At 47.6% G+C, this 26167-nt stretch overlaps 1 protein-coding gene across 1 annotated transcript in view; it reads left to right on the top strand.

Moving 5' to 3' along the window:
* MTOR (mechanistic target of rapamycin kinase) overlaps positions 1 to 23931 on the top strand; it is a 120815-nt gene extending 96884 nt beyond the window's left edge. Inside the window, exons 37-58 of the mRNA XM_082614800.1 lie at positions 1332 to 1447; positions 2246 to 2363; positions 5147 to 5392; positions 6055 to 6155; positions 6849 to 6945; positions 7392 to 7490; positions 7789 to 7911; positions 8107 to 8289; positions 8713 to 8847; positions 9068 to 9242; positions 10581 to 10716; positions 11317 to 11464; positions 12080 to 12202; positions 13430 to 13512; positions 14934 to 15006; positions 15955 to 16029; positions 16420 to 16555; positions 17221 to 17286; positions 19547 to 19627; positions 19904 to 19984; positions 22159 to 22264; positions 22970 to 23931. Coding sequence (XP_082470926.1) covers positions 1332 to 1447; positions 2246 to 2363; positions 5147 to 5392; positions 6055 to 6155; positions 6849 to 6945; positions 7392 to 7490; positions 7789 to 7911; positions 8107 to 8289; positions 8713 to 8847; positions 9068 to 9242; positions 10581 to 10716; positions 11317 to 11464; positions 12080 to 12202; positions 13430 to 13512; positions 14934 to 15006; positions 15955 to 16029; positions 16420 to 16555; positions 17221 to 17286; positions 19547 to 19627; positions 19904 to 19984; positions 22159 to 22264; positions 22970 to 22985 — 2517 coding nt within the window. The 3' untranslated portion in view covers positions 22986 to 23931. The remainder of the gene's footprint in view (positions 1 to 1331; positions 1448 to 2245; positions 2364 to 5146; positions 5393 to 6054; positions 6156 to 6848; positions 6946 to 7391; positions 7491 to 7788; positions 7912 to 8106; positions 8290 to 8712; positions 8848 to 9067; positions 9243 to 10580; positions 10717 to 11316; positions 11465 to 12079; positions 12203 to 13429; positions 13513 to 14933; positions 15007 to 15954; positions 16030 to 16419; positions 16556 to 17220; positions 17287 to 19546; positions 19628 to 19903; positions 19985 to 22158; positions 22265 to 22969) is intronic.
* Positions 23932 to 26167: the final 2236 nt, after the last annotated feature.

Raw genomic sequence — 26167 nt, 5'->3', positions numbered from 1 at the left:
GCTGATATAGCTCATTTTTCAAAGCCACTGGTGAGGAGTGGAAGTCTGAAGACAGATGTCTGAGGGAGACAGGTGTCTTGGTAATTGTTAGAACATCTGTGTGTCTGCCCTGCCCTCGTGTGGATTAGCTGCCTGGTAAATCATTGTCACGTCATTCTGCCTCTGGGTTAAGCCCTCTCGATGCCAATTAATTAATTAATTCCTTATATATTCAAAGTATCTGAGGTTGGTCCTGACCCCCAAGCCAGGGAGTTTCAATTTTCCTTCAGGACCATCATTACTGACATGTTTCTATTCAAAAAAAGAAAAAAAGACTCTTACATGATTTACAGTAAGGAAATCATTCTGACATTTATTTGAAGTGTTGGGGTTTTTTCTCTCCTTTTCTGTAGCAAAGAACACATACTCTCTTTTTCACATTTATCACGATGCTGGTATGTGTGGACACGGCAGGCTGATACAAATGGCTTGTAACTGACTCTCAGATCTCTGACTCTGTCTCTGCTCTTCCCTAGTTCCACTATCTGTTACTAACCCAGATGCCTTCTGCTCACTTTGTATAAAATCACATAGTGTAAAGAGACGTAACTGCTGGAGGACGCTCTGCAGATTTTGCTCCTAAGCCACCCTATTCAACTAAATGTTTGCTTGGGTAGTGTCCCCCCCATGCCACTTGGATGTATGAGGGGCCTCACCCCATCTCTCTGTTCTATTTGGGTACTGAGGGTTCTGTCAGATTTTTAAAAATATTTTATTGAAATACAGTTGATTTACAATGTTGTATTTCTGCTGTACAGCAAAGTGATTCGGTTATACATATATATACATTCTTTTTCATATTCTTTTCCATTATGGTTTATCACGGGATGTATCACATTTTTTTAAACTGTAATTTTTGCTATGCTAGTGTCCAAGGTACCACAGTGTTTTAAACACATGCTAAAGTTTTACTAGCCTGAAACAATTCCCCATGAGCCTGATTTCCCCCAGGGCAATATATTGATAGTGAAGTAAGCAGTGGTTTGAGATTACTTCATATGAATTGTTTTTTGGGGTAGTCAGGCGAGTAGTTTTTCTAAGGCTTATTAAGACTTGTAATTACAGTTGGCCAAGGAGAGCTAAGACTTGAATTGAAAACATGTGAATCTTCTTGAAAAGCCCAGCCATCTCTCAGCGTCACGCCCCGGTCCTCCATCCTACGGGGTCCTCACCCAGTGTTCTAGGGTGTTCCGTTGGGAGAGGGTTGGCTCAGGTGCCTGTGAACCGCAGTGCCTGTCTCCTGAGGTTGGGCCCAGTACCAAGTGGTTCCCCGTGCCTTTGTCCTGCTACAGATCGATGCCTTCCAGCACATGCAACACTTTGTTCAGACCGTGCAGCAGCAAGCCCAGCGCGCCGGCGCCGCTGAGGACCAGCAGCACAAGCAGGAGCTGCACAAGCTCATGGCCCGGTGAGCTCCCCACGGCCGGCCCGCCGTGCGCAGCCCTGTCCCGCCGGAGGCCGCTGCTGCGAGGGCGCGCTCAGGGCTCCCGGAGCAGCCGGCTGCTGACGTCTCTCGCACCTTCTCCAGTAGGGGTCCCGGGCAGCCGTCAAATCACGCTAGTCCAAAATCTCTGCCACTTACTCTCCCAGGATTCAGCAGCCCAGGAGCACCTGTGTGCTGTTCTCCTGGTGTCTGGCTTTAGAGTGTGATGCGCTGCTAATTTGCTGTGTGACTTTAGATAAGTTACTTAACCTCTCTGTGCCTCGGTTTCCTCGTTATATAAAAAGTGGATAGTGAGAGTTCCTTTTTCCTAGGGTGGAATGAAATGGTGTGAGGATTAATGGGAAGAATACATCAAGCCTTTAGCACAGAACCTGGAATAGCTTAGCAATCAGTAAAAGGAAAAAGTAAGGGAGAAGCTATATAGCAATCGAAAGAGAAATTGCTCTCAACAGCTACCACCCACCATAATGAATTTGGGGGAGACAGGTCCATTCAGACCTCCGTGTGCCAGGTACCTGGTTTATGCTAGCATTGAAAGACAGGGGGCAAGAAGAAGAGACCATCCCTTAAAAAAACTGATCCCCAAAGCCTGTCTTTTCCTTCCATGTGGCTAAGAATTCTGATGGTTCCCTCATGTTGCTTCCCGAGAGGAGGAATAAATATCAGGGAGGCTTTTGTGCTCCTGTGACGTAATTCATTGTTCTCCTTGGAAGGGCTCTTCTGAGGAGGGGGCAACCTGGGGTCTCGTTTCTCTGTTTTCAGATGTTTCCTGAAACTCGGGGAGTGGCAGCTGAACCTGCAGGGCATCAACGAGAGCACGATCCCCAAAGTGCTGCAGTATTATAGCGCCGCCACGGAGCACGACCGCAGCTGGTACAAGGTAACCAGAGACGGGGACCTCCCGCTGCCTCCTCCAGACGCCTGCCTGTGCACCCCAGTGGCTCGTGCTTTACAGCAAGGCCTTGGTGGCCTGGTCTGATACCGCGAATTGGCTTCTTTGAGTGCTGGGAGCCAGTTTGTTAGAGGCCCTTTCCACGTCTAATTGATAGATTCTTTGACTTGAAAAAGACTTATTATACCGTGAGTGTGTGCGTGGCTCTGGGGATGCTGTTGTCTTACAGACTCTTAGCGGCTTGTTTTCCTAGAGCATCTGGACACATGGTTAGTCTCTAGAACTTGTATCTTCCCTTGGGTCATCTGTCCCTTCCCAGCTTCTTTCTGATTCGCATCCCTGTCTGCTCCTCATCTAAGAACTGAACTTTCTGTTTTTATTGGAAAGCTCTGGGTAACATCCTGTTATATCATAGGAAATTTTTCAAGAAGATAAACAGAATTAGAAAATGTATAAAAGATGTGATTGACTGGGACAGGACTGAGTCTTGGGCATATACGTCTTTGGTGAGAGCACACATTCTCATGTTTTTCTTTTCTGAGGGGCCTCCTGGTAAGAGCTACGTGGTGTGGCAGGTGTCCTCCATTTCTCTCTGGTGTCTCCTTAACCGGCTGATACTGTGTGAATTAATCCCTCTGGGATCCAAACCTGCATCTGGAGACCACAGAAACATCTACAACGAAATTCTTAACTCTGCTTTAAGCATGCTTCAGTCTAATCTGAAAAATGCTCATTTTGTGGAAGCAGTAGTGATCATTCTCTCTAGGACAGCTTCAGTCTGAGGCTGGAAGAATGTGGCCAGTGAACCCCTGGTTAGTTGGAACCTTACTGATTAGAATTGTGTCCTGACCAGATTGCTTTTCTTCATTCAGCTTTTCAGAAAGAAACAAATCACAAGTAAAAAACTGGCTCCAGGACTTTCAGTTTTAGTTTTTTCCTAGCATGGGCCCTTTTGGGTCTATACTGTCTTGTACCATCAGTTGTGTATGTTAGTCCTATGCGCGTGCGGGACTCTTTCTGTCTTGTTCAGCGGGACCCCCAGCTCACAGTACATATATAAGAGGTACTTGTTGAATAAACAAAAGTATGGGAAAACTGAACCTGGGTCATTGTAGGATTCTTATTCACCAAATAGAGGTTGATTATGATCAGTCTACTCTGCTTAGCTGGGGAAATGGACACTTCCATGTTAAAGAAAGGTTTTTAGCAAGGGATGCAAAGGAATTTACTGATTATCCAGAAAGTCCAACTATGAGTAGTTTTTTTTTTTTTTTTTTTTGGCTGTGATGGGTGTTTGTTGCTCTACGCAGGCTTTCTCTAGTTGCAGTGAGCGGGGGCCACTCTTTGTTGCGGTACGCGGGCTTCTCATTGCAGTGGCTTCTCTTGTTGCGGAGCACAGGCTCTAGAGCACAGGCTCAGTAGTTGTGGCTCGCAGGCTCAGTAGTTGTGGCTCGCGGACTCAGTAGTTGTGGCTCGTGGGCTCTAGAGCACAGGCTCAGTAGTTGTGGCTCGCGGACTCAGTAGTTGTGGCTCCTGGGCTCTAGAGCACAGGCTCAGTAGTTGTGGCACACGGGTTTAGCTGCTCCGTGGCATGTGGGATCTTTCCGGACCAGGGCTCGAACCCGTGTCCCCTGCACTGGCAGAGTATTCTTAACCACTGCGCCACCAGGGAAGCCCAATGAGTGGATTATTTAATGTCCTCCTATCACTGCAGACTTACCAGGTCCCAAATCAAACTCTCCCTCATGCTCTGTACCCCAGGCAATGCTATTCCATAGCATCACTGCAGCTCAAAGCGTCAGAGGTGTGAATGGTTAGCACCAGAGGCTTCTTCGGGCAAGCAGTCGCTGAGCACTGGCTCTCTGACAGGCCCCGAGCCAGGTGCGAGGGATGAACAATGACCAAGAGTCACCCTCCGTGGTGGTCCTGTGCTCTCAGTGTGTCCCCTTCCCCACTGTCCTCTGGCCTGGTTAAGACCTTCACCCTCACCCCCTGAACCTCTGCCCTCTTAAATAATCTGTTTTATATCTGCTACCAAAGGAATGTTTGAAGCCCAGCTTTTAACTCAGCTTTAAAAACTCCATTTCCTACAGAATGAGATGGGACGCCCTTGGTCTCACGTGCCGGCCGCTCCGTCTGAGCCCGCCGCCTTGCTGGGCTCCCCCTCGCTGCTCTCCTGCGTGTGCCCTAAGCTTCAGTCACATCTGCCTGCTTGTTTCCTGTGAACTGTGCCGTGCTTGCCCAGCCTGCATCTCTGTCCCTGTTCCTCCTCTGCCAGGATGCCCTCCCTGTCGCCCTCTTGTGCCGTCCTTGCCCATCTAAGGCTGCTCAAGACCCACCGCAGTCTCTCCTCTGTGACGCCTTGCCCGCCCGTCCCTGGCATTCCCGTTGTCTGTCTCTCGTTGCCCCGGTTGTGTTCTGCCTGTTTTTAGGTTTTTGAGTAACCTACTCTACTAGATTAGCAGGTCCCTGAGGCAAGGCCCATAGCCTGTTCCTCCTCATGTGCCCCCCACCCCGCCCATGGCACTCACCATAGCCCCCGATACAGCAGATGCACCCCAAAATGAATGAATTGCATTGGATTTAGTAAAATGCCCCATTCCCCAGTGTTCCATGAAGTGAGGATTTGCTCTACTGACCACTGAGAAGAAAGGGCGGCCCGCACTCTTTCTCAGCTGTGGCCTCACGCCCCTCAAGGCCCTTGATGCCTGAGCTTCCTGCCCCTGCTGATGTCACAGCCCTGATGTCTGTCCTCTTGTCCCCGCCCACAGGCCTGGCACGCGTGGGCTGTGATGAACTTCGAGGCTGTGCTCCACTACAAACATCAGAACCAAGCCCGTGATGAGAAGAAGAAACTGCGTCATGCCAGCGGGGCCAACATCACCAATGTGGCCACTGCCGCCACCACAGCGGCCACGGCCACTGCCACCAGCACCGAGGGTAGTAACAGCGAGAGCGAGGCTGAGAGCACTGAGAACAGCCCTACCCCGTCTCCTCTGCAGAAGAAGGTCACTGAGGTACCCCTCCTTCCTCCCCCATCAACTGACCCAGGCACCAGGCGCTCTGAGGGATGGAGGCTGATAGGAGCCTGAGGCCCTACTCGGAAGCTCTGGTTGAAGCCAGAAAACATGGTTTGCCATCGGCATTGTTAGAGACAGTCCTTTTGTTTATATATTTGGGTTTGGGGAACTGACGTAGCCCCTGCGCTGAAGAATGAGGTCCTCGTCATGCTTCCCATGTGACTGAGCTCATTCTCCTAATGCTCTGCACTGGTGTGAAGGCAGCCTGCACATCTTCGGGCCCACTCTGAGCACAGAGCCCGGCAGAGTCCATCCCCTGTCTTTTTCTCTCCCCTTCCACCTCCCCTGAGGCTGTCGGTTCAGGGCCTGGGGCAGCTGACCAGCCCAGAGATCAGCATGTTCAGGGCCTTGGCCCCACCTCCTCTGCCACCCTGTTCAGGAAGCCACTGTTAGCCCAAGATAGTAACAGTGACGGCACCATTGCCATTACTGAGTGCTTGCTCTGTGCCAGGTGCTGATCTAAAGGCTTTCTGTGTATTAGCTGATTTAATCCTCATAACCACTCTTTGAAGTGGATACTATTTAGTATGCTGTTATGCCCATTTTACAGATGAGAAAGCTGAGGCAAGAGTGTCACTAACATACGTGTGTTCCAACAGGATTTGTCCAAAACCCTCTTGATGTACACCGTCCCTGCTGTCCAGGGCTTCTTCCGATCCATCTCTTTGTCACGAGGCAACAACCTCCAGGACACGCTCAGGTATCAGGGAAAGGAAGGGAAGCCCTGGTGGGCCATGTGGATGGCAGGTCACAGAAGTCACACATAAAGTCCTCTTTCCCTACCCACCCCGATGAGCACGTCCCAGAGTCGCAGCTGACCAGGCCCCACCTGTGCAGGTGAAATCTGCAAAGAGGAGGGAGCAGTGGCCCAAGGACTGCCCGTGTGTGGCTTGTTATGTGGGAAGGAGAAACGCAGCTGTTTCTTACAATATCGCTGAAATTCCTTCAGCTTTTGGAGGCAACTCTGAGAGGCCTAAACAAATGGCACAGGCCAGCCAGTCCAGAGGCTGTAGGTGACCAGCCCTCCTGCGTTTGGGGGTCTCCACCGGCTAAGTGCCAGGTTTCCAAGTTGCTGCTGTGCTACAGGCAACTCTTTCTGCACGTGCAAAGCTTATCCATGGGCTCGTCTGTTCGAGTTATGAGCTGATGCCATGGTGACCCCTCTGTGTTACCTGGAATGAAATAATCATTCACTTGGAATGATCTTCCTGTGTTTGGCCGAGCACCGCTGACCATCCCCACCCACCCACTCCCAAGCAGTCCCAAGACCAAACACATTGGAGAGCCACTGATATGGAATTCTGCCAGTTCTCTTCCCAAGAGTCTTGAAGATGAAAAAACAGAAAAAAGCTGGTAAATTAAATTTTCTATGACTTTCATTTTTCTTTTCCAGAGTCCTCACCTTATGGTTTGATTATGGTCACTGGCCAGATGTAAACGAAGCCTTAGTAGAAGGGGTGAAAGCGATCCAGATTGACACTTGGTTACAGGTGAGGACACTTGGTTTACAGGTGAGGGTACTTGGTTATAGGTGAGGCTGCTTGGTTACAGGTGAGGACAATTGGTCATGGGTAAGGCTACTTGGTTACAGGAGAGGGTACTTGGCTACAGGTTGGGATACTTGGTTACAGGTGGGGACACTTGCTTACAGATGGGGATGGGTCAGATCTTGCTCCTCGTCTGCCGCCTCTTAGAATCATACACTGTTGAGAATAGCAAGGAAGCATGTGCTGTACGGTGGTGAGGAAGTAGGGATCGACCCCAAGGTCAAGACTCCATATTTTCTTCAGTTCCTTTTAGAGAACTGAAGAGAATGAACCATTTCCAAGCCCAACAGCATCTACCAAACAAGTCATAAGAGCTGTTCGTGGCTCAGAAGAATAACCGGAGTTGTTTCCACATCTCATGCTGCACACTGTGTCTTTCTGAATATCAGGTTATACCTCAGCTCATTGCGAGAATTGATACGCCGAGGCCCTTGGTGGGACGTCTCATTCACCAGCTTCTCACAGACATTGGTCGGTACCACCCCCAGGTACGTGAAGACCCGGGGCAGTTTCTCATCTAACTGCTGACCTTCTGATTTGGTGGTCAGCCTTTCCTAAAGCTGCTCTAGAAATGTGAGTGCCACTGGGAGCCAAGCGTCCTGTCCTGCCCCTGGGAGGGCCTGCCCAGCTGGCAGGCTCTGGGACCCAGGGGCCTTCCAGGAAAGAAAGAACCCCCGCCAAGATCGAATAGCCCCTGCCTGGTAGACTCAGACAAGTGTCGGTATCATATTCTTGTCATCCTCCTTTCACACGAGTTTGCAAATGTTCCTTCTGTATTTGCTTCAGGCCCTCATCTACCCACTGACGGTGGCTTCTAAGTCTACCACCACGGCCCGTCACAATGCGGCCAACAAGATTCTGAAGAACATGTGCGAGCATAGTAACACCTTGGTGCAACAGGCCATGATGGTGAGTCAGGGCCGGGGCAGACTTCACGGCCTCTGGTCACCGAGCAGACATCTTGAGTGAGGTTGTCTTTCTTCCTCATGACAGGGCTGCGTACTCCCTCTGGCTGCCAGATAGAGTACCTTCTGTTTCTCCGAGACAGGCCTTCCTGAGCTTAGCTTATCCTTGGTGCTTCCCTCCTTCCCCTTTCTGATCCAGGTGAGTGAGGAGCTGATCCGAGTGGCCATTCTCTGGCATGAGATGTGGCACGAAGGCCTGGAAGAGGCCTCTCGCTTGTACTTTGGGGAGAGGAACGTGAAAGGCATGTTCGAGGTGCTGGAGCCCCTGCATGCTATGATGGAGCGGGGACCCCAGACTCTGAAGGAAACATCCTTTAACCAGGTATGGGATGAAAAAGCGTCAACTGGCGGGACTCCAGAGCCTTTTGCAGACGCCTTTCCCTCTAACCTCTTTACTGACTTGAAGAAAATGTATTCTGATGGAGGGAGGTCATAGGATATAAAACACCAGAAATTTATTTGTCATTAAGTTACAAGAACCCTCCTGAAACTTTAATTGGAAAACTGTGGGATTCCTCACGAGGCCATCTCATCTCTCTTCCAAACTTACTTTACCTGAGAAGCCATCCTGAGGTTGGGACTTTGAGGCTGGAATACTGCCAAGCTTCCCTGCTGAGCGATCCAGGCCAGTGCCTTCCGGCCAGGGTGCGATCCCAAGGAGTTCTGCTGTCTGCTTGGGGACTCAGCCTTGTGGCTTAGTCAACACAAATGACAACTTGCAAATTTCCCCTGCATTCCCTCTCAGGCGTATGGTCGAGATTTAATGGAGGCCCAAGAGTGGTGCAGGAAATACATGAAATCAGGGAATGTCAAGGACCTCACCCAAGCCTGGGACCTCTATTACCACGTGTTCAGACGAATCTCAAAGCAGCTGCCTCAGGTAGGATCTTGAGGCTCCAGTAGGGTTAACGGTCATTATAGTCCTTTCTGTTTTGTTGTCTGTGAACATTCTAACACTAACCCCCCCAGCACCTGGTTCCACTTCTACCTGCAGACTTTGGGACAAGTCATCGCTATTAGCAACCCATTGAAAAATACTTAAATGGCATTTAAATTCCTCCCTGAGGCAGAAAACTAAACCCTGTGGTAATTATTCACAGCTCACATCCTTAGAGCTGCAATACGTGTCCCCAAAACTTCTGATGTGCCGGGACCTGGAATTGGCTGTGCCAGGAACATACGACCCCAACCAGCCGATCATTCGCATTCAGTCCATTGCACCATCTCTACAAGTCATCACATCCAAGCAGAGGCCCCGGAAGTTGACGCTTATGGGTAAGGACCATCGTGCGGACCCGAGACTCGGGTAAGGACCCAAGTCTCCCTCTCACCCTGGTGGACCCCTCCTCTCTCCTGAAACAACTGCTTGCTGTCCACACGACTGATCTTTCTCCCGTTTATTGAGAGCCGAGTAGGGAAAAGTGCGTTTCTCCTTACTGTCTCCTCCCTGGGACCCCTCGTTGATTCATACAGCCGGGCTCACTTAAGTGAAGCATAACACTCCTCCCCACCGTCCCCCCCACCCAGAACAGGTGGAAGGGAGCTGTGAAGGCCTGCGATGTGGAGGATGGGTGGGTGGGCAGCTGTCAGGGAGCTGCTGAGGCAAGAAGGAGGCCCCGGATGCAAGCACGGCAGGTGACAGGCCACGTCGAAGGAAGGGCACCGGCCTTGAGTGTCCCTGTTTACTCTCACATTCTCTCTTTGTGGGAAACACTGTGTAAAGTGAACAGACTGAAGTAGAAATCAGTTCCAACAGTGAGGTTTGTTCCCTGGGGGTGTGGTTTCGGGAGGCCTGAGTGCTATGCCGGCGCTCTCAGCTCTCCCGCCTTTAACAGTGCTTGTGGTTTTTAAGCAGTGATTATTCACCGTCAGCAGCGAATGGTGACCCACGGGTTATTGTCTCTCCGCGGCTGGCCTTTTCTAATACTAAAACACGTGTTGGTCAGCTTTCAGCAGCGTCTAACTAAAGAGACTTTACCGAAGGACTGTTTCCGGAGGTGTGGCTGAGTTAAGAGAGCCGGTAGTGTGAAGTTAGTACTCACCCCCAACCTCCAGCCCGAAGAGGGCACAGAGCCTGGCAAGGGCTGTAACCTGGACAGAGAGGCCGTCCCCTGGAAGCTGTGGCTCAGTGGGAGGGAGCTACTTCCAGAACCGTAGCCTGGCCAGTCGTCAGGGGCAAGTACCCTGACCTCTCCCTCTTCCCACCCTCTGACCTTCTGCCACCGCCCCCATTGGCCAAGCACACAGGGGAGCCCAGGGGATGTGGTCTCTAGGGGTCAGGCTTCTCGGGTCAGAGCAGGACAGAGAAGGACAGAAAGTGGGTTGGGGAGGGGACATGTAGAGTGACCATCTTTGTGCAGACTTGTTCCTGGCCCTTGAAGACAGAGTTTATAAAAAATTTTACTTATGTTGATTTGAACAACATCTCGTTGGGGGACCATTAACAGGAGGGCCATTCTTTTCATCCGTTCTAGGGAGTGTTTCTTCTCTTTGTAGGGACAGTACAACTGGGTAAGTTATGTGTCCACAGACTTGTGAATGCAGTGGTGGTCCACCAGCCAGTGGGATTGAGACCCTCTGATCCTTGCTGACTGCTCCCCCCATTCTTTACAGGCAGCAACGGGCACGAGTTTGTCTTCCTCCTGAAGGGCCATGAAGATCTGCGGCAGGACGAGCGAGTGATGCAGCTCTTCGGCCTGGTCAACACCCTTCTGGCCAATGACCCAACATCTCTTCGGAAAAACCTCAGGTATTCAGGGTGCCATGAAAATGGCACTGATTTGAGAAATCTTCTAGTTATTTCTTAACATCTCTCCAGGTGGTCGTGTACCTTTGCCAAATAAATAATTACATACCTGACAGGAAGTCATCAATAGCCAAGGTGTCAAAGAGAAGAATTCTCCAGGTTTTTAGAGTGTTCTCATGGGAAGTGCCTTTGATAACCTCCAGAGGATTCAGAAAGGAATACTTTGTGGCCTTTAGACTGGAGATTCCACAAATTCAATGTGTTCTACCCTTACAGGATGACAGCCCTGCCAAGCCCTTCCTGTCCTCAGTCTTCTCTTACTCCTCTTTCTGTTAAGAACATAGATATTGGGCTTCCCTGGTGGCGCAGTGGTTGAGAGTCCGCCTGCCGATGCAGGGGACACGGGTTCACGCCCCGGTCCGGGAAGATCCCACATGCCGCGGAGTGGCTGGGCCCGTGAGCCATGGCTGCTGAGCCTGCACGTCCGGAGCCTGTGCTCCGCAACGGGAGAGGCCACAACAGTGAGAGGCCCGCGTACCGCAAAAAAAAAAAAAAAGTTCTACTGTTTGCTGCTCAATGACCCTGCTTCCCCTTGGGTTTTAGCATCCAGAGATATGCTGTCATTCCCTTATCAACCAATTCGGGCCTCATCGGCTGGGTCCCCCACTGTGATACGCTGCACGCCCTCATCCGGGACTACAGGGAGAAAAAGAAGATCCTTCTCAACATTGAGCATCGCATCATGCTGCGGGTATGTGATGCGTCTGCCAGGCCCAACTGTTCAGTGTCTCAGAGGCAAAACTCACCAGTCAGGGAATCTGTACAAAGCTGCTTTTCTCATTCTCCTGTACGTGTCCATCACTGAAAAATCTGTTTGAGGGAATTAGTTGTTGACGAAGGATTAATGATGTGAGTCCTAAAGCAGATAACCTTCTCTAAGAAACGGAAGGACCCTGAAGCTCAGAAATTAGGTTTCCATCACCCTCCGTGAGACTGGACCGCATTATTCATCAGGCAACACGTATCTACTGAATACTAACGATGTATACAGAGCGCTGCCTGGCCATATGGGGAAATGGTGCTTAGGAGGTGTGTGAGTGAGGAGAACGAGAACTGTTGGTTACCCGAATCCTTGAACCTTCCAGTGTTCTTGTTCATACCGGTAGGCTGGTACTGAGGCAAGGCCCTGGCACTTCCTGTGGTCATTGGGTTAGAGTGGCCACTGCTTTTCCTTGTTTCCCTTCTCCTTTTGGCGGTGGTGGGGAAATTAGAACCCAGCACTGCCTGGTCACGGAGCCTTGTTTCTTCCTGGGTGTGAGCTGCCTGTCTCAGGCCGCTTCCTCACAGCCCTTGTGTCCTGGTGCAGATGGCTCCGGACTACGACCACCTGACTCTGATGCAGAAGGTTGAGGTGTTTGAGCACGCCGTCAACAACACGGCTGGGGACGACCTGGCCAAGCTGCTGTGGCTGAAGAGCCCCAGCTCCGAGGTACGGCACCCCACCGCACCCTACCCCACTCGTGCCGCTGCCCTTTGGTGCACCCCCTCTGGTCAGGAATGGTTTTCTCGTTTGTTCCTGTGCACCTGGTGGACGAGTCTCTGTAATGATTAGCTGTGGATGATGGGCAGTCCTTTAGAGCAGAAACTGAATGGGCGAGCCATGCAGTCTAGCAGTAGTTAATAGTTTCAAGTTTCACCCATTGCTTTATGATAGTATTTTATTAAGGCTGTTCAATCTTTTTCATATGTATTATAAATTTCCTATTTATTTGGTTTTTCAGTTTTGTTAACAGTATGTTTCTCGGTTTGAAATTTTTGTTTTGGTTTTGATGTGCATTTTTAAATGTTAGAAGTTAATAGATTTTTAATCCTTTTCTTTAAAGTCTACCTTTGGCTTTATATTTAGAAAGTCTCCACCTCAAGATTACTTATCTTTTCTTGTACTAATTATAAGATTTGTGATGTGATATGATACTGCTGTATGATAAATATAAAAGATGTTAAGAGAGTAAATTACATAAGTTCTTATCACAAGGGAAAGAAAAAGATTTGTGTTTACATTTAAATCCTTAACCCAAGTTGGAATTTAAAGTTAGGGCATATATTTTATTTTTTTAAGATGATTAAGCAATATTTTAGTATTACCAAATCATCCATCCTTTCACCACTATTTAAAAGAGTCAATTTTTATTATATACTAAATTCTTATATGCCTTTGGATTTCTTTCTAGAATTTCTATTTCATTGATCTTTCTGCCTGTTTCTCCTCAAGTATCCCACTGTTAATACAAGTCTCTTCTCATTGGCTATTTACATTTTTTTTTTTTCCGGATAAATTTTGGGATCATTTTGTCAAGGTCCCCCAAAAACGTGCCAATGAATTTTTATTGAAATTACATTAAGTGTATTAAATAATCTGGGAGGATATTACATCTTTTCAATCTTAAGTGGATATCCTTAAATGGATATTTTCACTTACTCAAGTCTTTATATTTCTAAGCAAAGTTTAATTTATTTATTCATCTAAGTTCTGCACATTTCTAATTAAGTTTATTCTGAGCATAGTTTATCTGTGTAATTATGAATGTGATTTTGGTTCCCTTATACATTCTAACTGGTTATTGATGGACTATAAGCAAACAACTGATTGGGGTATAATTATGTTGAAACAAGTTAGTTTCCAGAGGCTTGGTTCACGTGTGCTCCTGTGTTCTAGGTGTGGTTTGATCGAAGAACCAATTACACCCGCTCTTTAGCGGTCATGTCCATGGTTGGGTATATTTTGGGCCTGGGCGATAGGTGAGTGAATTTGTTTCTTTGAGTCTTGTTTCTTGAATGGCTTCATTTTGTAGCCATTGTAGTTTTCTTGAATGGCTTCATTTTGTTTTCCAGTGAGATTTATGACCGTTTGGTAAATATTTGTATTTTGTACTTTAGGCGCTTTTGGGGGCATCAACCTTAGTCCCCTATTTATTGTCATGCCAACAGAACAACACATCAAACTAAAGAGAAGAAAAACAATAGTTCAAGGGTACTACTTTCTCCATAGGTTGGTTTAATGTATTAAAACCCATTTTAAATCCAGTTGATTTTATTGATTCCATAAACATTTATCAATCACCACCATGCTAAGATAAATAATTCTATTTCCTTAATTGAAACCAACCAAAGTAGATCCTTCTGATATTCCTACATAATAAATTTCATCCTAGTGTACTGACTGAAAAAGTAGTTTAGGAATGTTCAGAAATTCAAAACAAAATAAACCAAAAGAAACTAGTATTCCGACGTCTACTGTTCTTCTCCTGAGATCATGTTTCATGCAATTATTTGAGAGTGAAAAAAATTTTATCCCACAGAAATAATAACTTCCTGTTTTTAAAAAACTCAGAGGGACTTCCCTGGTGGTCCACTGGTTAAGACTCCGTGCTCCCAATGCAGGGGGCGCGGTTCAATCCGTGGTCAGGGAACTAAGATCCAAAAACTACTTAGTAAAACACCTGTTGAATTGGCTCAGGGGCTCAGGGAGATGAGACCCTATGATAGGTGCCACGTAGCGGAGATGGAACCTTGTCACCCTGAGATGCCACCACTGCCGGAAACCATGTATCCTGTGACCACAGACCTTGGGAAAGCAAAGTGTCTCGGTATCGTGGGGCAGCTTGTGATTCACACAGATAAATTCTCATTTGAGCCCTAGGGCAGGGGTCGGCAAACCTTTTCTGTAAAGGGCCAGATAAGAAATATTTTAGGCTTCGCTGGCCATACGATCTCCGTCACAACTACTCATCTCTGCTGCTGTAGCATAAAAGCAGCCTGGGGCTTCCCTGGTGGCGCAGTGGTTGAGAGTCCGCCTGCCGATGCAGGGGACGCGGGTTCGTGCCCCGATCCCGGAGGATCCCACATGCCGCGGAGCGGCTGGGCCCGCGAGCCATGGCCGCGGAGCCTGTGTGTCCGGAGCCTGTGCTCCGCAACGGGAGAGGCCACAGCAGTGAGAGGCCCGCGTACAGCAAAAAAAAAGCAGCCTGAAACAATATATAAACAAATGAGCGTGGCTGTGTTCCAGTAAAACTCTACTTAGAAAAGTTGGAGGGGTGCTGCTAGATTTTGCCTGAGTTCTGTAGTTTGCCAGCCCCTGGCCTAGAGTCTCACAGACTTGGGGATTTGTTCATCTGTGCTGCTCTCTTGACCTCCCCCGGTCTCTCTTCTGTTTCTCAAAGACACCCATCCAACCTGATGCTGGACCGGCTGAGCGGGAAGATCCTGCACATTGACTTTGGGGACTGCTTTGAGGTGAACACGCGTTCCAGAACACCACGTAACCTCACCTTCCCGGATGACCACTTTCCACCCACCTCCAACCATTTAGGCAAACTTAAGCCCAAAATGCAGTATCCTCACCCCTGCCTCTCCTACCAAGGTGATAGAAAATCAGTCTAATAAATGAAATCCATGCTCTTTGATACTTGCCATAATTGGACTCAGAAAAAGGGGGGTGGGGGGCACGGTTCACAACCCTCCTTTGTTTGTTTGTTTTTTTCTTTTCGGCTGCTCTGCGCGGCACATGGGATCTTGGTTCGCCGACCAGGGAATCAAACCCATGCCCCCTGCATTGGAAGCGCAGAGTCTTAACCACTGGACCACCAGGGAAGTCCTTTTTAATTTTTTTTTTTAAGTTTTTTTTTTTTTTGATGTGGACCATTTTTAAAGTCTTTGTTGAATTTGTTACAATATTGCTTCTGGGTTTTTTTTTTGTTTTTTTTTTTTGATGTTTTGGTTTTTTAGCCGCAAAGCATGTGGGATTTAGTTCCCTACCAGGGATCAAACTCGTACCCCCTGCACTGGAAGGTGAAGTCTTAACCAGGGAAGTCCCCACACACCCTCTTTAAATGGAGGAATCCCTTATCCTCGACATGGCCTGCTGGTCAAAGGCCTGGGCGTGATGCACACTTGTCTTTTTCTCTCTTTTTCTCCCTCTCTCTTTCCTCTCTCTCTCCACACCCTCCCTCTCCCCCTCTCCCCGTTTCTCCTCCTCTCCCTCTCCCCCACCCTCTCTCTTTTATTTTTAGTTGTCTATTCGATCCCAGTGACAAGACCCGTCACTAAACTCAAGCTGCTTCCTTTCTGTGCTCTAATTGAAGTCGGTGCTGGTGATGCAAAGGAAAACCACCTGCCTGCCCCTGGCTTCAGCTGAGGAAAAGTCTAACCAGTGGACTTGGTTTTTCCCTTTATTATCCTTAGGTTGCTATGACCAGAGAGAAATTCCCAGAGAAGATTCCATTTAGACTAACAAGAATGTTGACCAATGCTATGGAGGTGAGTTGATACTGGTAATGAGCTGATCTGAAGTGGGACCAATACAGTTCCAACCCTCTCTGAGGACAGACTTCCTTCCTTGTTAGATCTCTAGTTCCCCAAATGCCCAGGTTATTCTGTAGTCGTTTCCTGGTATTTTCCATTGTGTTAGAAATGATCAGTCTTTGAAAGTCTTACCAACCTTTACTCCAGGCCTTGTTTCATATGAATCACAGTCCTGACCTGACCCTTTGCTCTGAAGACATTCCCAGCCTGGCCCATCAGTAATGGGCTAAGTCGTCTTCCTGAGTGGAGGTGACACGCCCTCTTGACTGCCTGACTTTCGGTTGTAAGGCCTTCAGGGGCCATTGTTGGTGAGCTCTGTGGTGAATAGCTCTGGCCCGTCTGCAGGTCACGGGCCTGGACGGCAACTACAGAATCACATGCCACACGGTGATGGAAGTGCTTCGGGAGCACAAGGACAGCGTCATGGCCGTGCTGGAAGCCTTCGTCTACGACCCCTTGCTGAACTGGAGGCTGATGGACAGTGAGTCTTAGCAAGTGCCTGGGAACTGGAGTCCGCACCCTCCCAAAGTGGGAGTATCTGACACATTCCATTTCACGATCCGGTCCCCCTTCAAGCGCGGAGCCCAAGACACATTACTAGGCTACTGCATTACATTTTCACAAAGCAGCTCTGGTGGCTGGAAATGAATTTCAAGTATTTTTATTAACTAAGACAGAAAACTCCAGTCATCAGTTTAGATACTAACTGAAACCTTTTTCAGGGTAAATTAAGTACTCTAATGATTTTTGTTTAGGTTTCATGTTGAGTAGCAGATGGAATTTTGACAGGAGTTGCGAGCAGTTGTGGTATCTCAGCAGTATCTCAGTCTATTCTTTTTTCCTACCTCCTTAGAAGGTGTTTACTAACAAGAGGCGTCTCTTCCACTGTGCTTGTCATACTTGCACCTCGTTGTCTGGTTTACATTGTCTGAATCCAGCTCAACCATATAAAGTGTCCCTCAGGATGGGATACCTGTGCTAACAGCTACCCGTTTTCTCCCGAGCAGTACGTCTTTGGTTCTCTCTTAGGGGTTATAGCTTTTGGGAAAATTATATTTTTATGATTGTAAGAAAATATATCAATCAAGTTGTTTTCAAGTCAAAGTTTGAAGCACTTTTTAATCCTCCCTTTATTTCTTTCCCTAGCAAATACCAAAGGCAACAAGCGCTCCCGCACGAGGACAGATTCCTACTCTGCTGGCCAGTCAGTAGGTGGGCACATCCCCTGAGGGTCGCAGACTCTGTCCTTTTCTGTCCATAGTGTTTCTAGAAGAGGGTGAGCTTGGTTACTGCCTTTAGGAAGCATGGCTTAAAGTAGTAAGCACCTAACGTGTGTTTTCTTTAATGCCTCTCAGGAAGGAGTGGGTAGCTAAAGCTCAGAAATTTTGATCAAACTATCCAATCTTAATCTACCTGTAAAAACATAATTAAAAGTATGTCTGACTATTAGCCTGTATTTAGCCTGCCCTTTAATGGTGCCTGGGTTGTGATAATTACTAGCTATAATACCTTAATCCTAAAGCTTTGTTAATAGCTCAGAAATAGGAAGATGGAAGCAGCAGAAATGTACTGACACTGCTGCCTGAGGAGCTGGGAAACCACATGAAACATTGTTTCCAAGAATGTGGTCCACAGAACAGGGTTCCAAGAAGATAATGTCCTTCCAAGAGTCAGAACAGGGTCGGCATATTAAATGCTCTGAGACGTCTCAGAGTAAAGCTGTTTAACTTTATTTACGCTTGCCCTTTGCTCCCTACCCTGGGCCCAACCCTTTGACCCCCGCATCTAGCAACATCCCACACAGTCATCCTTTAGGAAGTACTGTCAGGGTGTATAACAGTAAAATATTCTCTACAAATACTTACGGAACATTTGCAACTAGTTACTTAGCTAAGCCAAATAGTGTTTAGAGGTGCAGAAAGAATGTGAGATACCGAGAATGCCCTGAAGAAGCACACAATCCCATTATGGAATTGACCGGAGTATATATGAAATAATAAAGAGAACAGGGCACTGCACAGGTACCACATAATTTGGTTGGTAACAGAGGGATGGTGGGCCTTAGAAAGGAGATATCACTCTGAACTGCAGTGGTTTAGGGAGATCGTGGGCTGGTGGAATTTAAGCTGAGCCTTACTGGATGGATGCAATCTGGATGTGTAGAAAGGAAGAGAGTGTTCTCGGCACGAAACTGGGATCCTGGATTGGTATCATCTATGAATAGCTTGGACTCTACACTGGATATCATAAATACCTGAATCACCCACGGTGTCTGGGGGGCCTCATACAGATGACTGGCCTCACCCAAATTACGTGATACTTACTGGTTTAAGTCTCAGGGTCCACCTCCTTAATACATTATTGCAGAGGGGAATTAGGACAGCCTGTTCTGGGGGCACCAGGTGCTGGTGGACCTGGTTGTTTTTATGTGGCTTAAAAGTTAAGTTCCAGGGACTTCCCTGGTGGCACAGTGGTTAAGAATCCGCCTGCCAATGCAGGGGACACGGATTCAAGCCCTGGTCCGGGAAGATCCCACATGCCGCAGAGCAACTAAGCCCGTGCGCCACAACTACTGAGCCTGCGCTCTAGGGACCGTGAGCCACAACTGCTGAGCCCGCGTGCCCCAAATACTGAAGCCCGCGTGCCTAGAGCCCGTGCTTCTCAACAAGAGAAGCCACCGCAGTGAGAAGCCCTCACACCACAACAAAGAGTAGCCCCTGCTCGCCGCAACTAGAGAAAGCCCGCTCACAGCAACGAAGACCCAACACAGCCAGAAATAAATATATAAATATTTTTTAATGAAGTTCCAGGGACTCATTAATAAAAGTATTATTATCACTAGCTTCAGCTTGAAGGCCTGTGATGTCCAAGGACAGTGTGTAAAGAACTTCATGTTCTGATTGTAGACTCTGCTCTCCTGAAGGCCACAGTCATTGGAGGGCAACCCTAAAGCTTGTGGACTTTTTCTCCCCAGAACTGATGTATAAATTCCTCCAAGGAATAACATTTCAGTCATGTATGTGACCCATTGAAAGCTAGTTTTCTTTATGTTATTACCAGTTTTTGTCCAACCAAATTTTGTTACCGGATCTTTGACTCGTGATCCTATTCTGTATGTCAGAACATTTTATTAATGCTGTATGTTTGCAAATTCATGCTTTGCAGATTTTAAAACTTTTTTTTTTTTTTTGGCTGCACCCTGCAGCTTGTGGGATCTCAGGTCCCTGACCAGGGATTGAACCCGGGCCACAGCAGTAAAGTCGCCAAATCCTAAACACTAGACCACCCAGGAACTCACTAAAAACTTTTAAATACATAAAGAGTAATATAACACTTCCTTTCTCCTTTCCCCTCTGAGATAGATAGGGCAGGTGTTAAAGGGAATATAGTACATGAAGAATTAGAGCTAATACCTTGAAACAGTGGCTTCTTGGTGTTTGAATTTTCTGCTAACTGATTTTTTTCCTCCTAGAAATTTTGGATGGTGTGGAACTTGGGGAACCAGCCCATAAGAAAACAGGGACCACAGTGCCAGAATCTATTCATTCTTTCAGTAAGTCCAACCTCTGAGGAATTGCACCAGTGACTAGCTCATTAAGAAAATAGCAGCTGTGTGCACCATGATGAGGGTCAGTAAGAGGAAGCAACAAAACTGCCTTTGAGCAGAAAAGATCCTGTGAATTTCTCGTTATATTCTGAGGACAAAGATAGACAAAGAAGAAGAATTACTCAACATTTACAAAGTGAATATTTGAGAAAAACAGGGGCATCCATTGAACCTGTTGTGATGATCCAATCTTACTGTTATTTCTACTTTTGTGTATTCCAGTTGGAGACGGTTTGGTGAAACCAGAGGCCCTAAATAAGAAAGCTATTCAAATTATTAACAGAGTTCGAGATAAGCTCACTGGTGAGTGTGTGTATGTGTTTACTTGAAACGGACATAAAATCTCCTTTAGTGGGTGGTTGGCCCAGTTTCCAGTGGTGTTGGTGCCTAAACTTTGACCCTGTGCTGCTAACTGGAGTGTCTCTGAGGCCATCAGTTAAGGACCCTCTCTGATCCTCTAATGACCAATAAACTTTCTTTAAGTAATGTTGTTAAAACAGTGAAGTTTAACAGTAAAGTTCTGTTGGGTCCAGAGCCAAATTCAGGAAAAACTTTTTTTATCGTCATGGCTTGATATTAGAGCAAATCTGACCACTTGATTCATTGCCCATCTGTGCTCAGGTAACTGTTATTGAGTGGAGAACATGGAAGGGGAGAAACACATACTTTTGAACAGGAGACATGTCACATTAACCAGATGGTGTGACTTGGGGGTGGGAGGCGGGGAGGCAAAAGACCCCTCAGAAGGCGGTGAGGATGAACTGAGACGTGGGAGGCCCAGCACTGAGCATAGGGCCTGGCACATAAGCTTTGTCGTCAAGGCATATTGGTTTATTGAGCACCCACAAGTGCTAGATGCTAAAGAAACGGTGTTGGTAAAAACAGGCAGCTTCCCTGCCTTTGTGGGGCTTAGAATCTAAAGAGGAATACTGTTGTGAGTGAAAGAGAGAGACTGAGGCTCTGATGCCGATAACAGGGAATTTAAGTTCAGGAGTTCAAGAAAAGCTTTCCTCACCAAACTACCCATGAGCTTAAAATCTGAAAGAGGAGTTGATTAGGGCAGATTGTTCCAGGTAAAGGAGGGAGTATAGCAAGAAAAAAGGTCCAAAAGCCTGCCAGTCTTAACTGCCCCAGAGAAAGGTGGGAAGAGCCCAGTGCAAAATGTTTTGACTCTGGGTAGGCCAGGGCCAGATCATACAGGACATTATATTTTTATCCTATGTCTTATGGGCAGTGGAAAAGCACTGAAAGGTTTTAAGGGGTTGGGGGGCCTGGGCAGGTTTGCATTGTGAAATCCTGCCTGCTCTGGCTACGGGTGGAGCAGGGGCTAAGGGGAGGAAGCAGTTGCCACAGTCATGCAGGCTGGACAGTTGATTAGACAAGGCGGCAGCGGAGGTGGATTCAGGAGCCGTTTAGAAGGTAAAGCCAAAGGATTGATGATGGGGCATGAGGGGTGGGGCGGGATCAAGTGTGGCTCCAAGTCTCTGGTGACCTTCTGAGAGCTGTGATGAGCCTGACAGCCAGACTAAAGCAATTGAAGAGAATGTGAAGTGAGAGAGAGAAGCGAGGGAGTGGAGACAAGTTTGAAAACTCCTGAGAAGTTTGGCTGTGCAGGCAGGAGAGAGGATGAAGCTGGAGAAGGAGCAGTTGGAGAGGCTTTTTTTTCCTTCAGTAGGAGAGGAACGTGTTTACATAAAAAGTGAGAACGTGAGGGGGAGAGTTTGCAGGTATGAGTGAGAGGCAGGAGAGTTGACGTAAGGCTCCTAAGAAAGTGGGTGGTGGAGCCAAGTGCAGGTGATCTCGGCCTTAAATGGGAGGAGGGACAGCTCTGGGGGGTAACAGGAAGGAAGGAGAGGAAGCCAGCACCTTGAACACTGCCCGACACACTGTGCGCTAGCGAGTCCATTAAATCGTAGAGGGGAGATGAGGGCGCTGGTGAGGGCGAGGCGCCAGAGGAGAGGCTGGGACGTTCAGGTAAAGCCGAGGACTCGGAGTGGCCCTTGCGGAGATGGGAAGGCGCACTGCCAGAGAAGCAGCACGGCCGGCCAGGCAGCGCTGAGTGCCTGAGTGAGGTGGGAGAGTGTAAATGTGTGATGAAAGCAGGCGGCCCTGCGGGAGGAAGAACTCGAAGGGGAGGCTAGAAGGATCGAAAAGAACCGGGTTCCTCGGCCACTTGCCCAACTCAGGGATGATTATGGACTGGAAGAAGGAGTCTTCATAAGCCCATCGGCCAGACCTTCGCCACTCCTGAACTCAGCCGACCATAGGACTTTACCCTCCAGAACCGAGTATGTATTAAGAGGAGACCGGTGTTTACCCAAGTCACGTGGAGGAGAATTTAAAATCCAACTATTGTATAGCCTTTATATTCATGTATGAGGAGGAACTGATCTGGGCTGCAGGAACAGTTAAGCCAAACAGGGGGCAAGGACGGATAACCGGGTGCAGGCTGGATGCTTTTGTTTCTCACGTCCTAGGTCGGGACTTCTCTCACGATGAAACGCTGGATGTCCCAACACAAGTTGAGCTGCTCATCAAACAGGCAACATCCCATGAAAACCTCTGCCAGTGCTACATCGGCTGGTGAGTGGCCTGTCAAAGCACCTCTGTTCAGATAAGCAATCAGGACCCCACCCTGTGCCCCAATCCCAGAGTCACAGAAGAAGATTTGGGCGGGGTGGGGGGGGCAGTATCCATAAAGGGAAATCGTGTTATGGTGTTTCAAATCTCTTTTAAAAAAAGTTTGTATTTGCCGTGTGTGCTCATTGTTCCCAAAAGGAGAAAATGGAGAAATGCGGATGTGTATTTGGAAGGTAAACACCAAAATAAATTAAAATTACATTTTATATTGGTTTAGAAGAATAGGTGAGGCCCCCTCATTTGGGGTGGGGGGGTTCTTTGGAGATTTTTGCTGTCGATTCAGAGATACAGGAAGGGCAGGAGAAGAAACCAAAGCAGAGACAGAGAGAAGGAGATGAAAAGACAAATTTATCATCCAGGATTGTAACCTCAAGGACCACTCTGGGGTCTGCTTTGATTAATCGCCCGAGGCACGCTTGAAGGTAGAAACTTGAGAGAGAGGGTGGTGGGGAGGCGTCCTTCTGGGACCCCAGCAGGCGTCAGCCCTGGACTGGAAATTATGAGCGTGTCCTGCACAATTAGTTGTGAAAATCTCAGGGAACGTCCCAGGGGTTGTCAGACCTTGCTCTTTCCATTTTCAGTGTATCCACGTAAAGCTCTGAAGAAGCCCAAATTATTAAAATACTCCTTTTCTCTCTGTCTTCTTAGGTGTCCTTTCTGGTAACTGGAGGCCCAGACATGCCCACAGCATTTCTCTTGAGGCTTTTGTACTTTGGTGTACGCTTCCACTAAACTGAAGCCATGGTCAGAAAGTTCAGCTCTGTTAAATATTTTGAAATGTAAATGAAAAGAACTGCTGTATATTAATAGTTGGTTTGAACCAACTTTCTAGCTGCTGTTGAAGAATATATTGTCAGAAACACAAGGCTTGATTTGGTTCCCAGGACAGTAAATGCAGTAATACTACAGAAATCAAGCCATTGATTTTGGGGAACAGATTTCATAACTTTAGAAATACGGGTTTTGACTTAACTCACAGAAGAACTCATAAGCGTTTGCTGACAGAAGAATGGCCTAGTCGATCCTCTCCACATGGACACAGCAAACTCAGCACAGTCAGGAAGCCTCAGGTCCTGGAGGACACGGCTTAGGGTTCTGAACTGTAAGGAAGCAGGAGAAGCTGACGTGTTCACCCTCGCCCATCTCATTACCTCACTGGTCCGTGGACGGCAGCAACAACCTTTGCAAGATGGGCCAAAATGGGTGGGAAGGGTCTGTCTTCTGCCTCACCTGTGATGCTGCACCGTACGCACTTCAAGACCGGAGCCACTCGGAGGGGAGTTTCTTCAGATCGCCGGGCGGCCTCGGCTGAGCAGATACACGGAGCGGATCACAGAGCAGTAGGAGGCTCACACTGGCCTCCCCCAGCACGGTTCTGGGATGTTTTCAGTGAGGTCTGAACGCTCTGTGTTTAGAGCAAGGCCTTGGGATACAGGAATGCTGTCATGGAGGTGCTGACACAGAGGGGGAAAGTCTAGTACATGTTGGGAATTAGGAGCAAAAGAAATATTAAACTAAATGCACAAAATATAAAGTGTAGCCATGTCTAGACACCATGTTGTATCTGAATAATTTTTGTGCCAATAAATGACATCAGAATTTTAAAAACATGTATATGAGTGGCTTTTTATTCCTACTTATTAGTTCATAAAGGAAGCAGTTACTCCTTCAACATTCATTAACACTGAGTACTGGGACTGTGCAGGACAAAGGTCTACGTGACGTGGTCTCCATCCTTGGCTTGTTCACGGCCAGACGAGGGGGAGCCGGCATCTCAGGAGTGGACTGATAAAGCCACCGGGCTGCGTGGTGAGGAGAGCCACGTGCAGGGCGCTAGCCTTGGGTGGGGTCACTGATTCCACCGGGTGAACCAGGAAAGCCTCACAGAAAGGGGGGACCCTTGCCAAGGGTCTTAAAGGAGGAGTGGGAGTTTGTCAGATGAAGCAAGTGAGGACGTTCTCAGCAGAAAAGAAGTATGAAAGCACAATACCGTGCAGGAATGGCAAGTGTTAACTTGAACCATATTAGACTGTAGATATTCGGCCATTTTTATACGTGAAACAGCAGTTTCACACACTTGGACCTCATGGTTCAGCATGTCTGGCTCAGTGGTCAGTGGGAAATAAAAGGAATAATGGGAAAAGGAATAATAGGAACTGAAAGGAGGCTAGAACGTAGAACCAGGCCAGACTGGCCTGCCTCGCAGTTCAGCGGCAAGGAGTGTGAACCTGATGCCGTGGACAACAGGGCGGGAACCACGTGAAGTTTTAAAACAGAGAAAAGGACCTGAGTAGTGTTTTTAAGAGAAACTGGTATCAAACAGGTGGAGAGAAAATTAAAAGCTGTAAGGCCGGGCTTCCCTGGCGGCGCAGTGGTTGAGAGTCCGCCTGCCGATGCAGGGGACACGGGTTCGTGCCCTGGTCTGGGAGGATCCCACATGCCACAGAGCGTCTGGGCCCGTGAGCCAGGGCCGCTGAGCCTGCGCGTCCGGAGCCCGTGCTTCGCAACGGGAGAGGCCACAACAGTGAGAGGCCCGCGTACCGCAAAAAAAAAAAAACAAGCTGTAAGGCCTAGTAAAACCGTTGGAATAATGGAGAGGAGGGAACTTGAATATGGAACTGGGAAGTACTAGACACAGATTCCTCTGAAGAGAAAGCAGCCTACAGAGTTCTTCCAAAGAATATTGGTTTTAGTTGTTGAACTAAATTTCTTGTTCTAAATTCCTGTGGGCCACAGCTACCCAGTAAGAAATAATGAACCATAAAAGCTGTTTAAGGAACTTGTAAAATGGACCTAGAGATTCTCATACTAAGTGAAGTAAGTCAGAAAGAGACAAATACCATATGATATTACTTCTATGTGGAATCTAAAGTACAACACAGGGACTTCCCTGGTGGTCCAGTGGGTAAGACGCCAAGCTCCCAATGCAGGGGGCCCGGGTTCCATCCCTGGTCGGGGAACTAGATCCCGCATGCGTGCCGCAAGTGAGTCTGCATGCCGCAACGAAGATCCCAAGTGCCACAACTAAGACGCGGCACAGCCAAAAATAAATTATAAATAAAATAAAATACAACACAAACGAACATATCTACAAAACTGACACAGACTCACAGACTCACTCTGTTCACAGAGAAAAGACTTGTTTGCCAAGGGGGAGGAGAGGTGGGAGAGGGAAGGATTGGGAGTTTGGGATTAACAGATGCAAAGTATTATATACAGAATGGATAAACAACAAGGTCCTACTGTAGAGCATGGGGAACTATATTCAATAACCTGTGATAAACCATAATGGAAAAGAATATTAAAAAGAATATATATATGTATAACTAAATCACTGCTGTGCAGCAGAAATTAACACACTGTAAATCAACTCTACTTCAATAAAATTTTTAAAAAAAATTTTGTAATAGGGGGAGCAAGAATATTATAAGGCCAGGAACCATATCCTGTGGGAATTCACATCCCCCAAATCTGCCAGAAGATCAGGCCCACAGTAGTGCTCCATAAACATTTGTTGGGGGACTCCTCTATTAAAAACAGAGGGAACTCCCTGGTGGTCCAGTGGTTAGGATTCCACCCTTCCACTGCAGGGGGCACGGGTTCAATCCCTGATCAGGGAACTAAGACCCTGCATGCCACATCGAGGCCAAAAACAAACAAAAGATGGATTTAAATCTCAACAGTGATAAAACAGTTTTAACCCTCACAGCTAGAAAGTCTCATACCTTCAGATTTTCTATAACTATCCTAAGCTATGTATCAACTATTTTGCTCCTGAAAATATGATCAGATTCTATATGAAATAACTATCAATGACTACAGCGATACCATTCACAAAAGATAAAG

The sequence above is a fragment of the Mesoplodon mirus genome (assembly GCF_964341445.2).
Source record: "Mesoplodon mirus genome assembly, chromosome: 3".
NCBI lineage: Eukaryota > Metazoa > Chordata > Mammalia > Artiodactyla > Ziphiidae > Mesoplodon > Mesoplodon mirus.
This window is presented reverse-complemented; position numbering and strand designations above follow the sequence as displayed.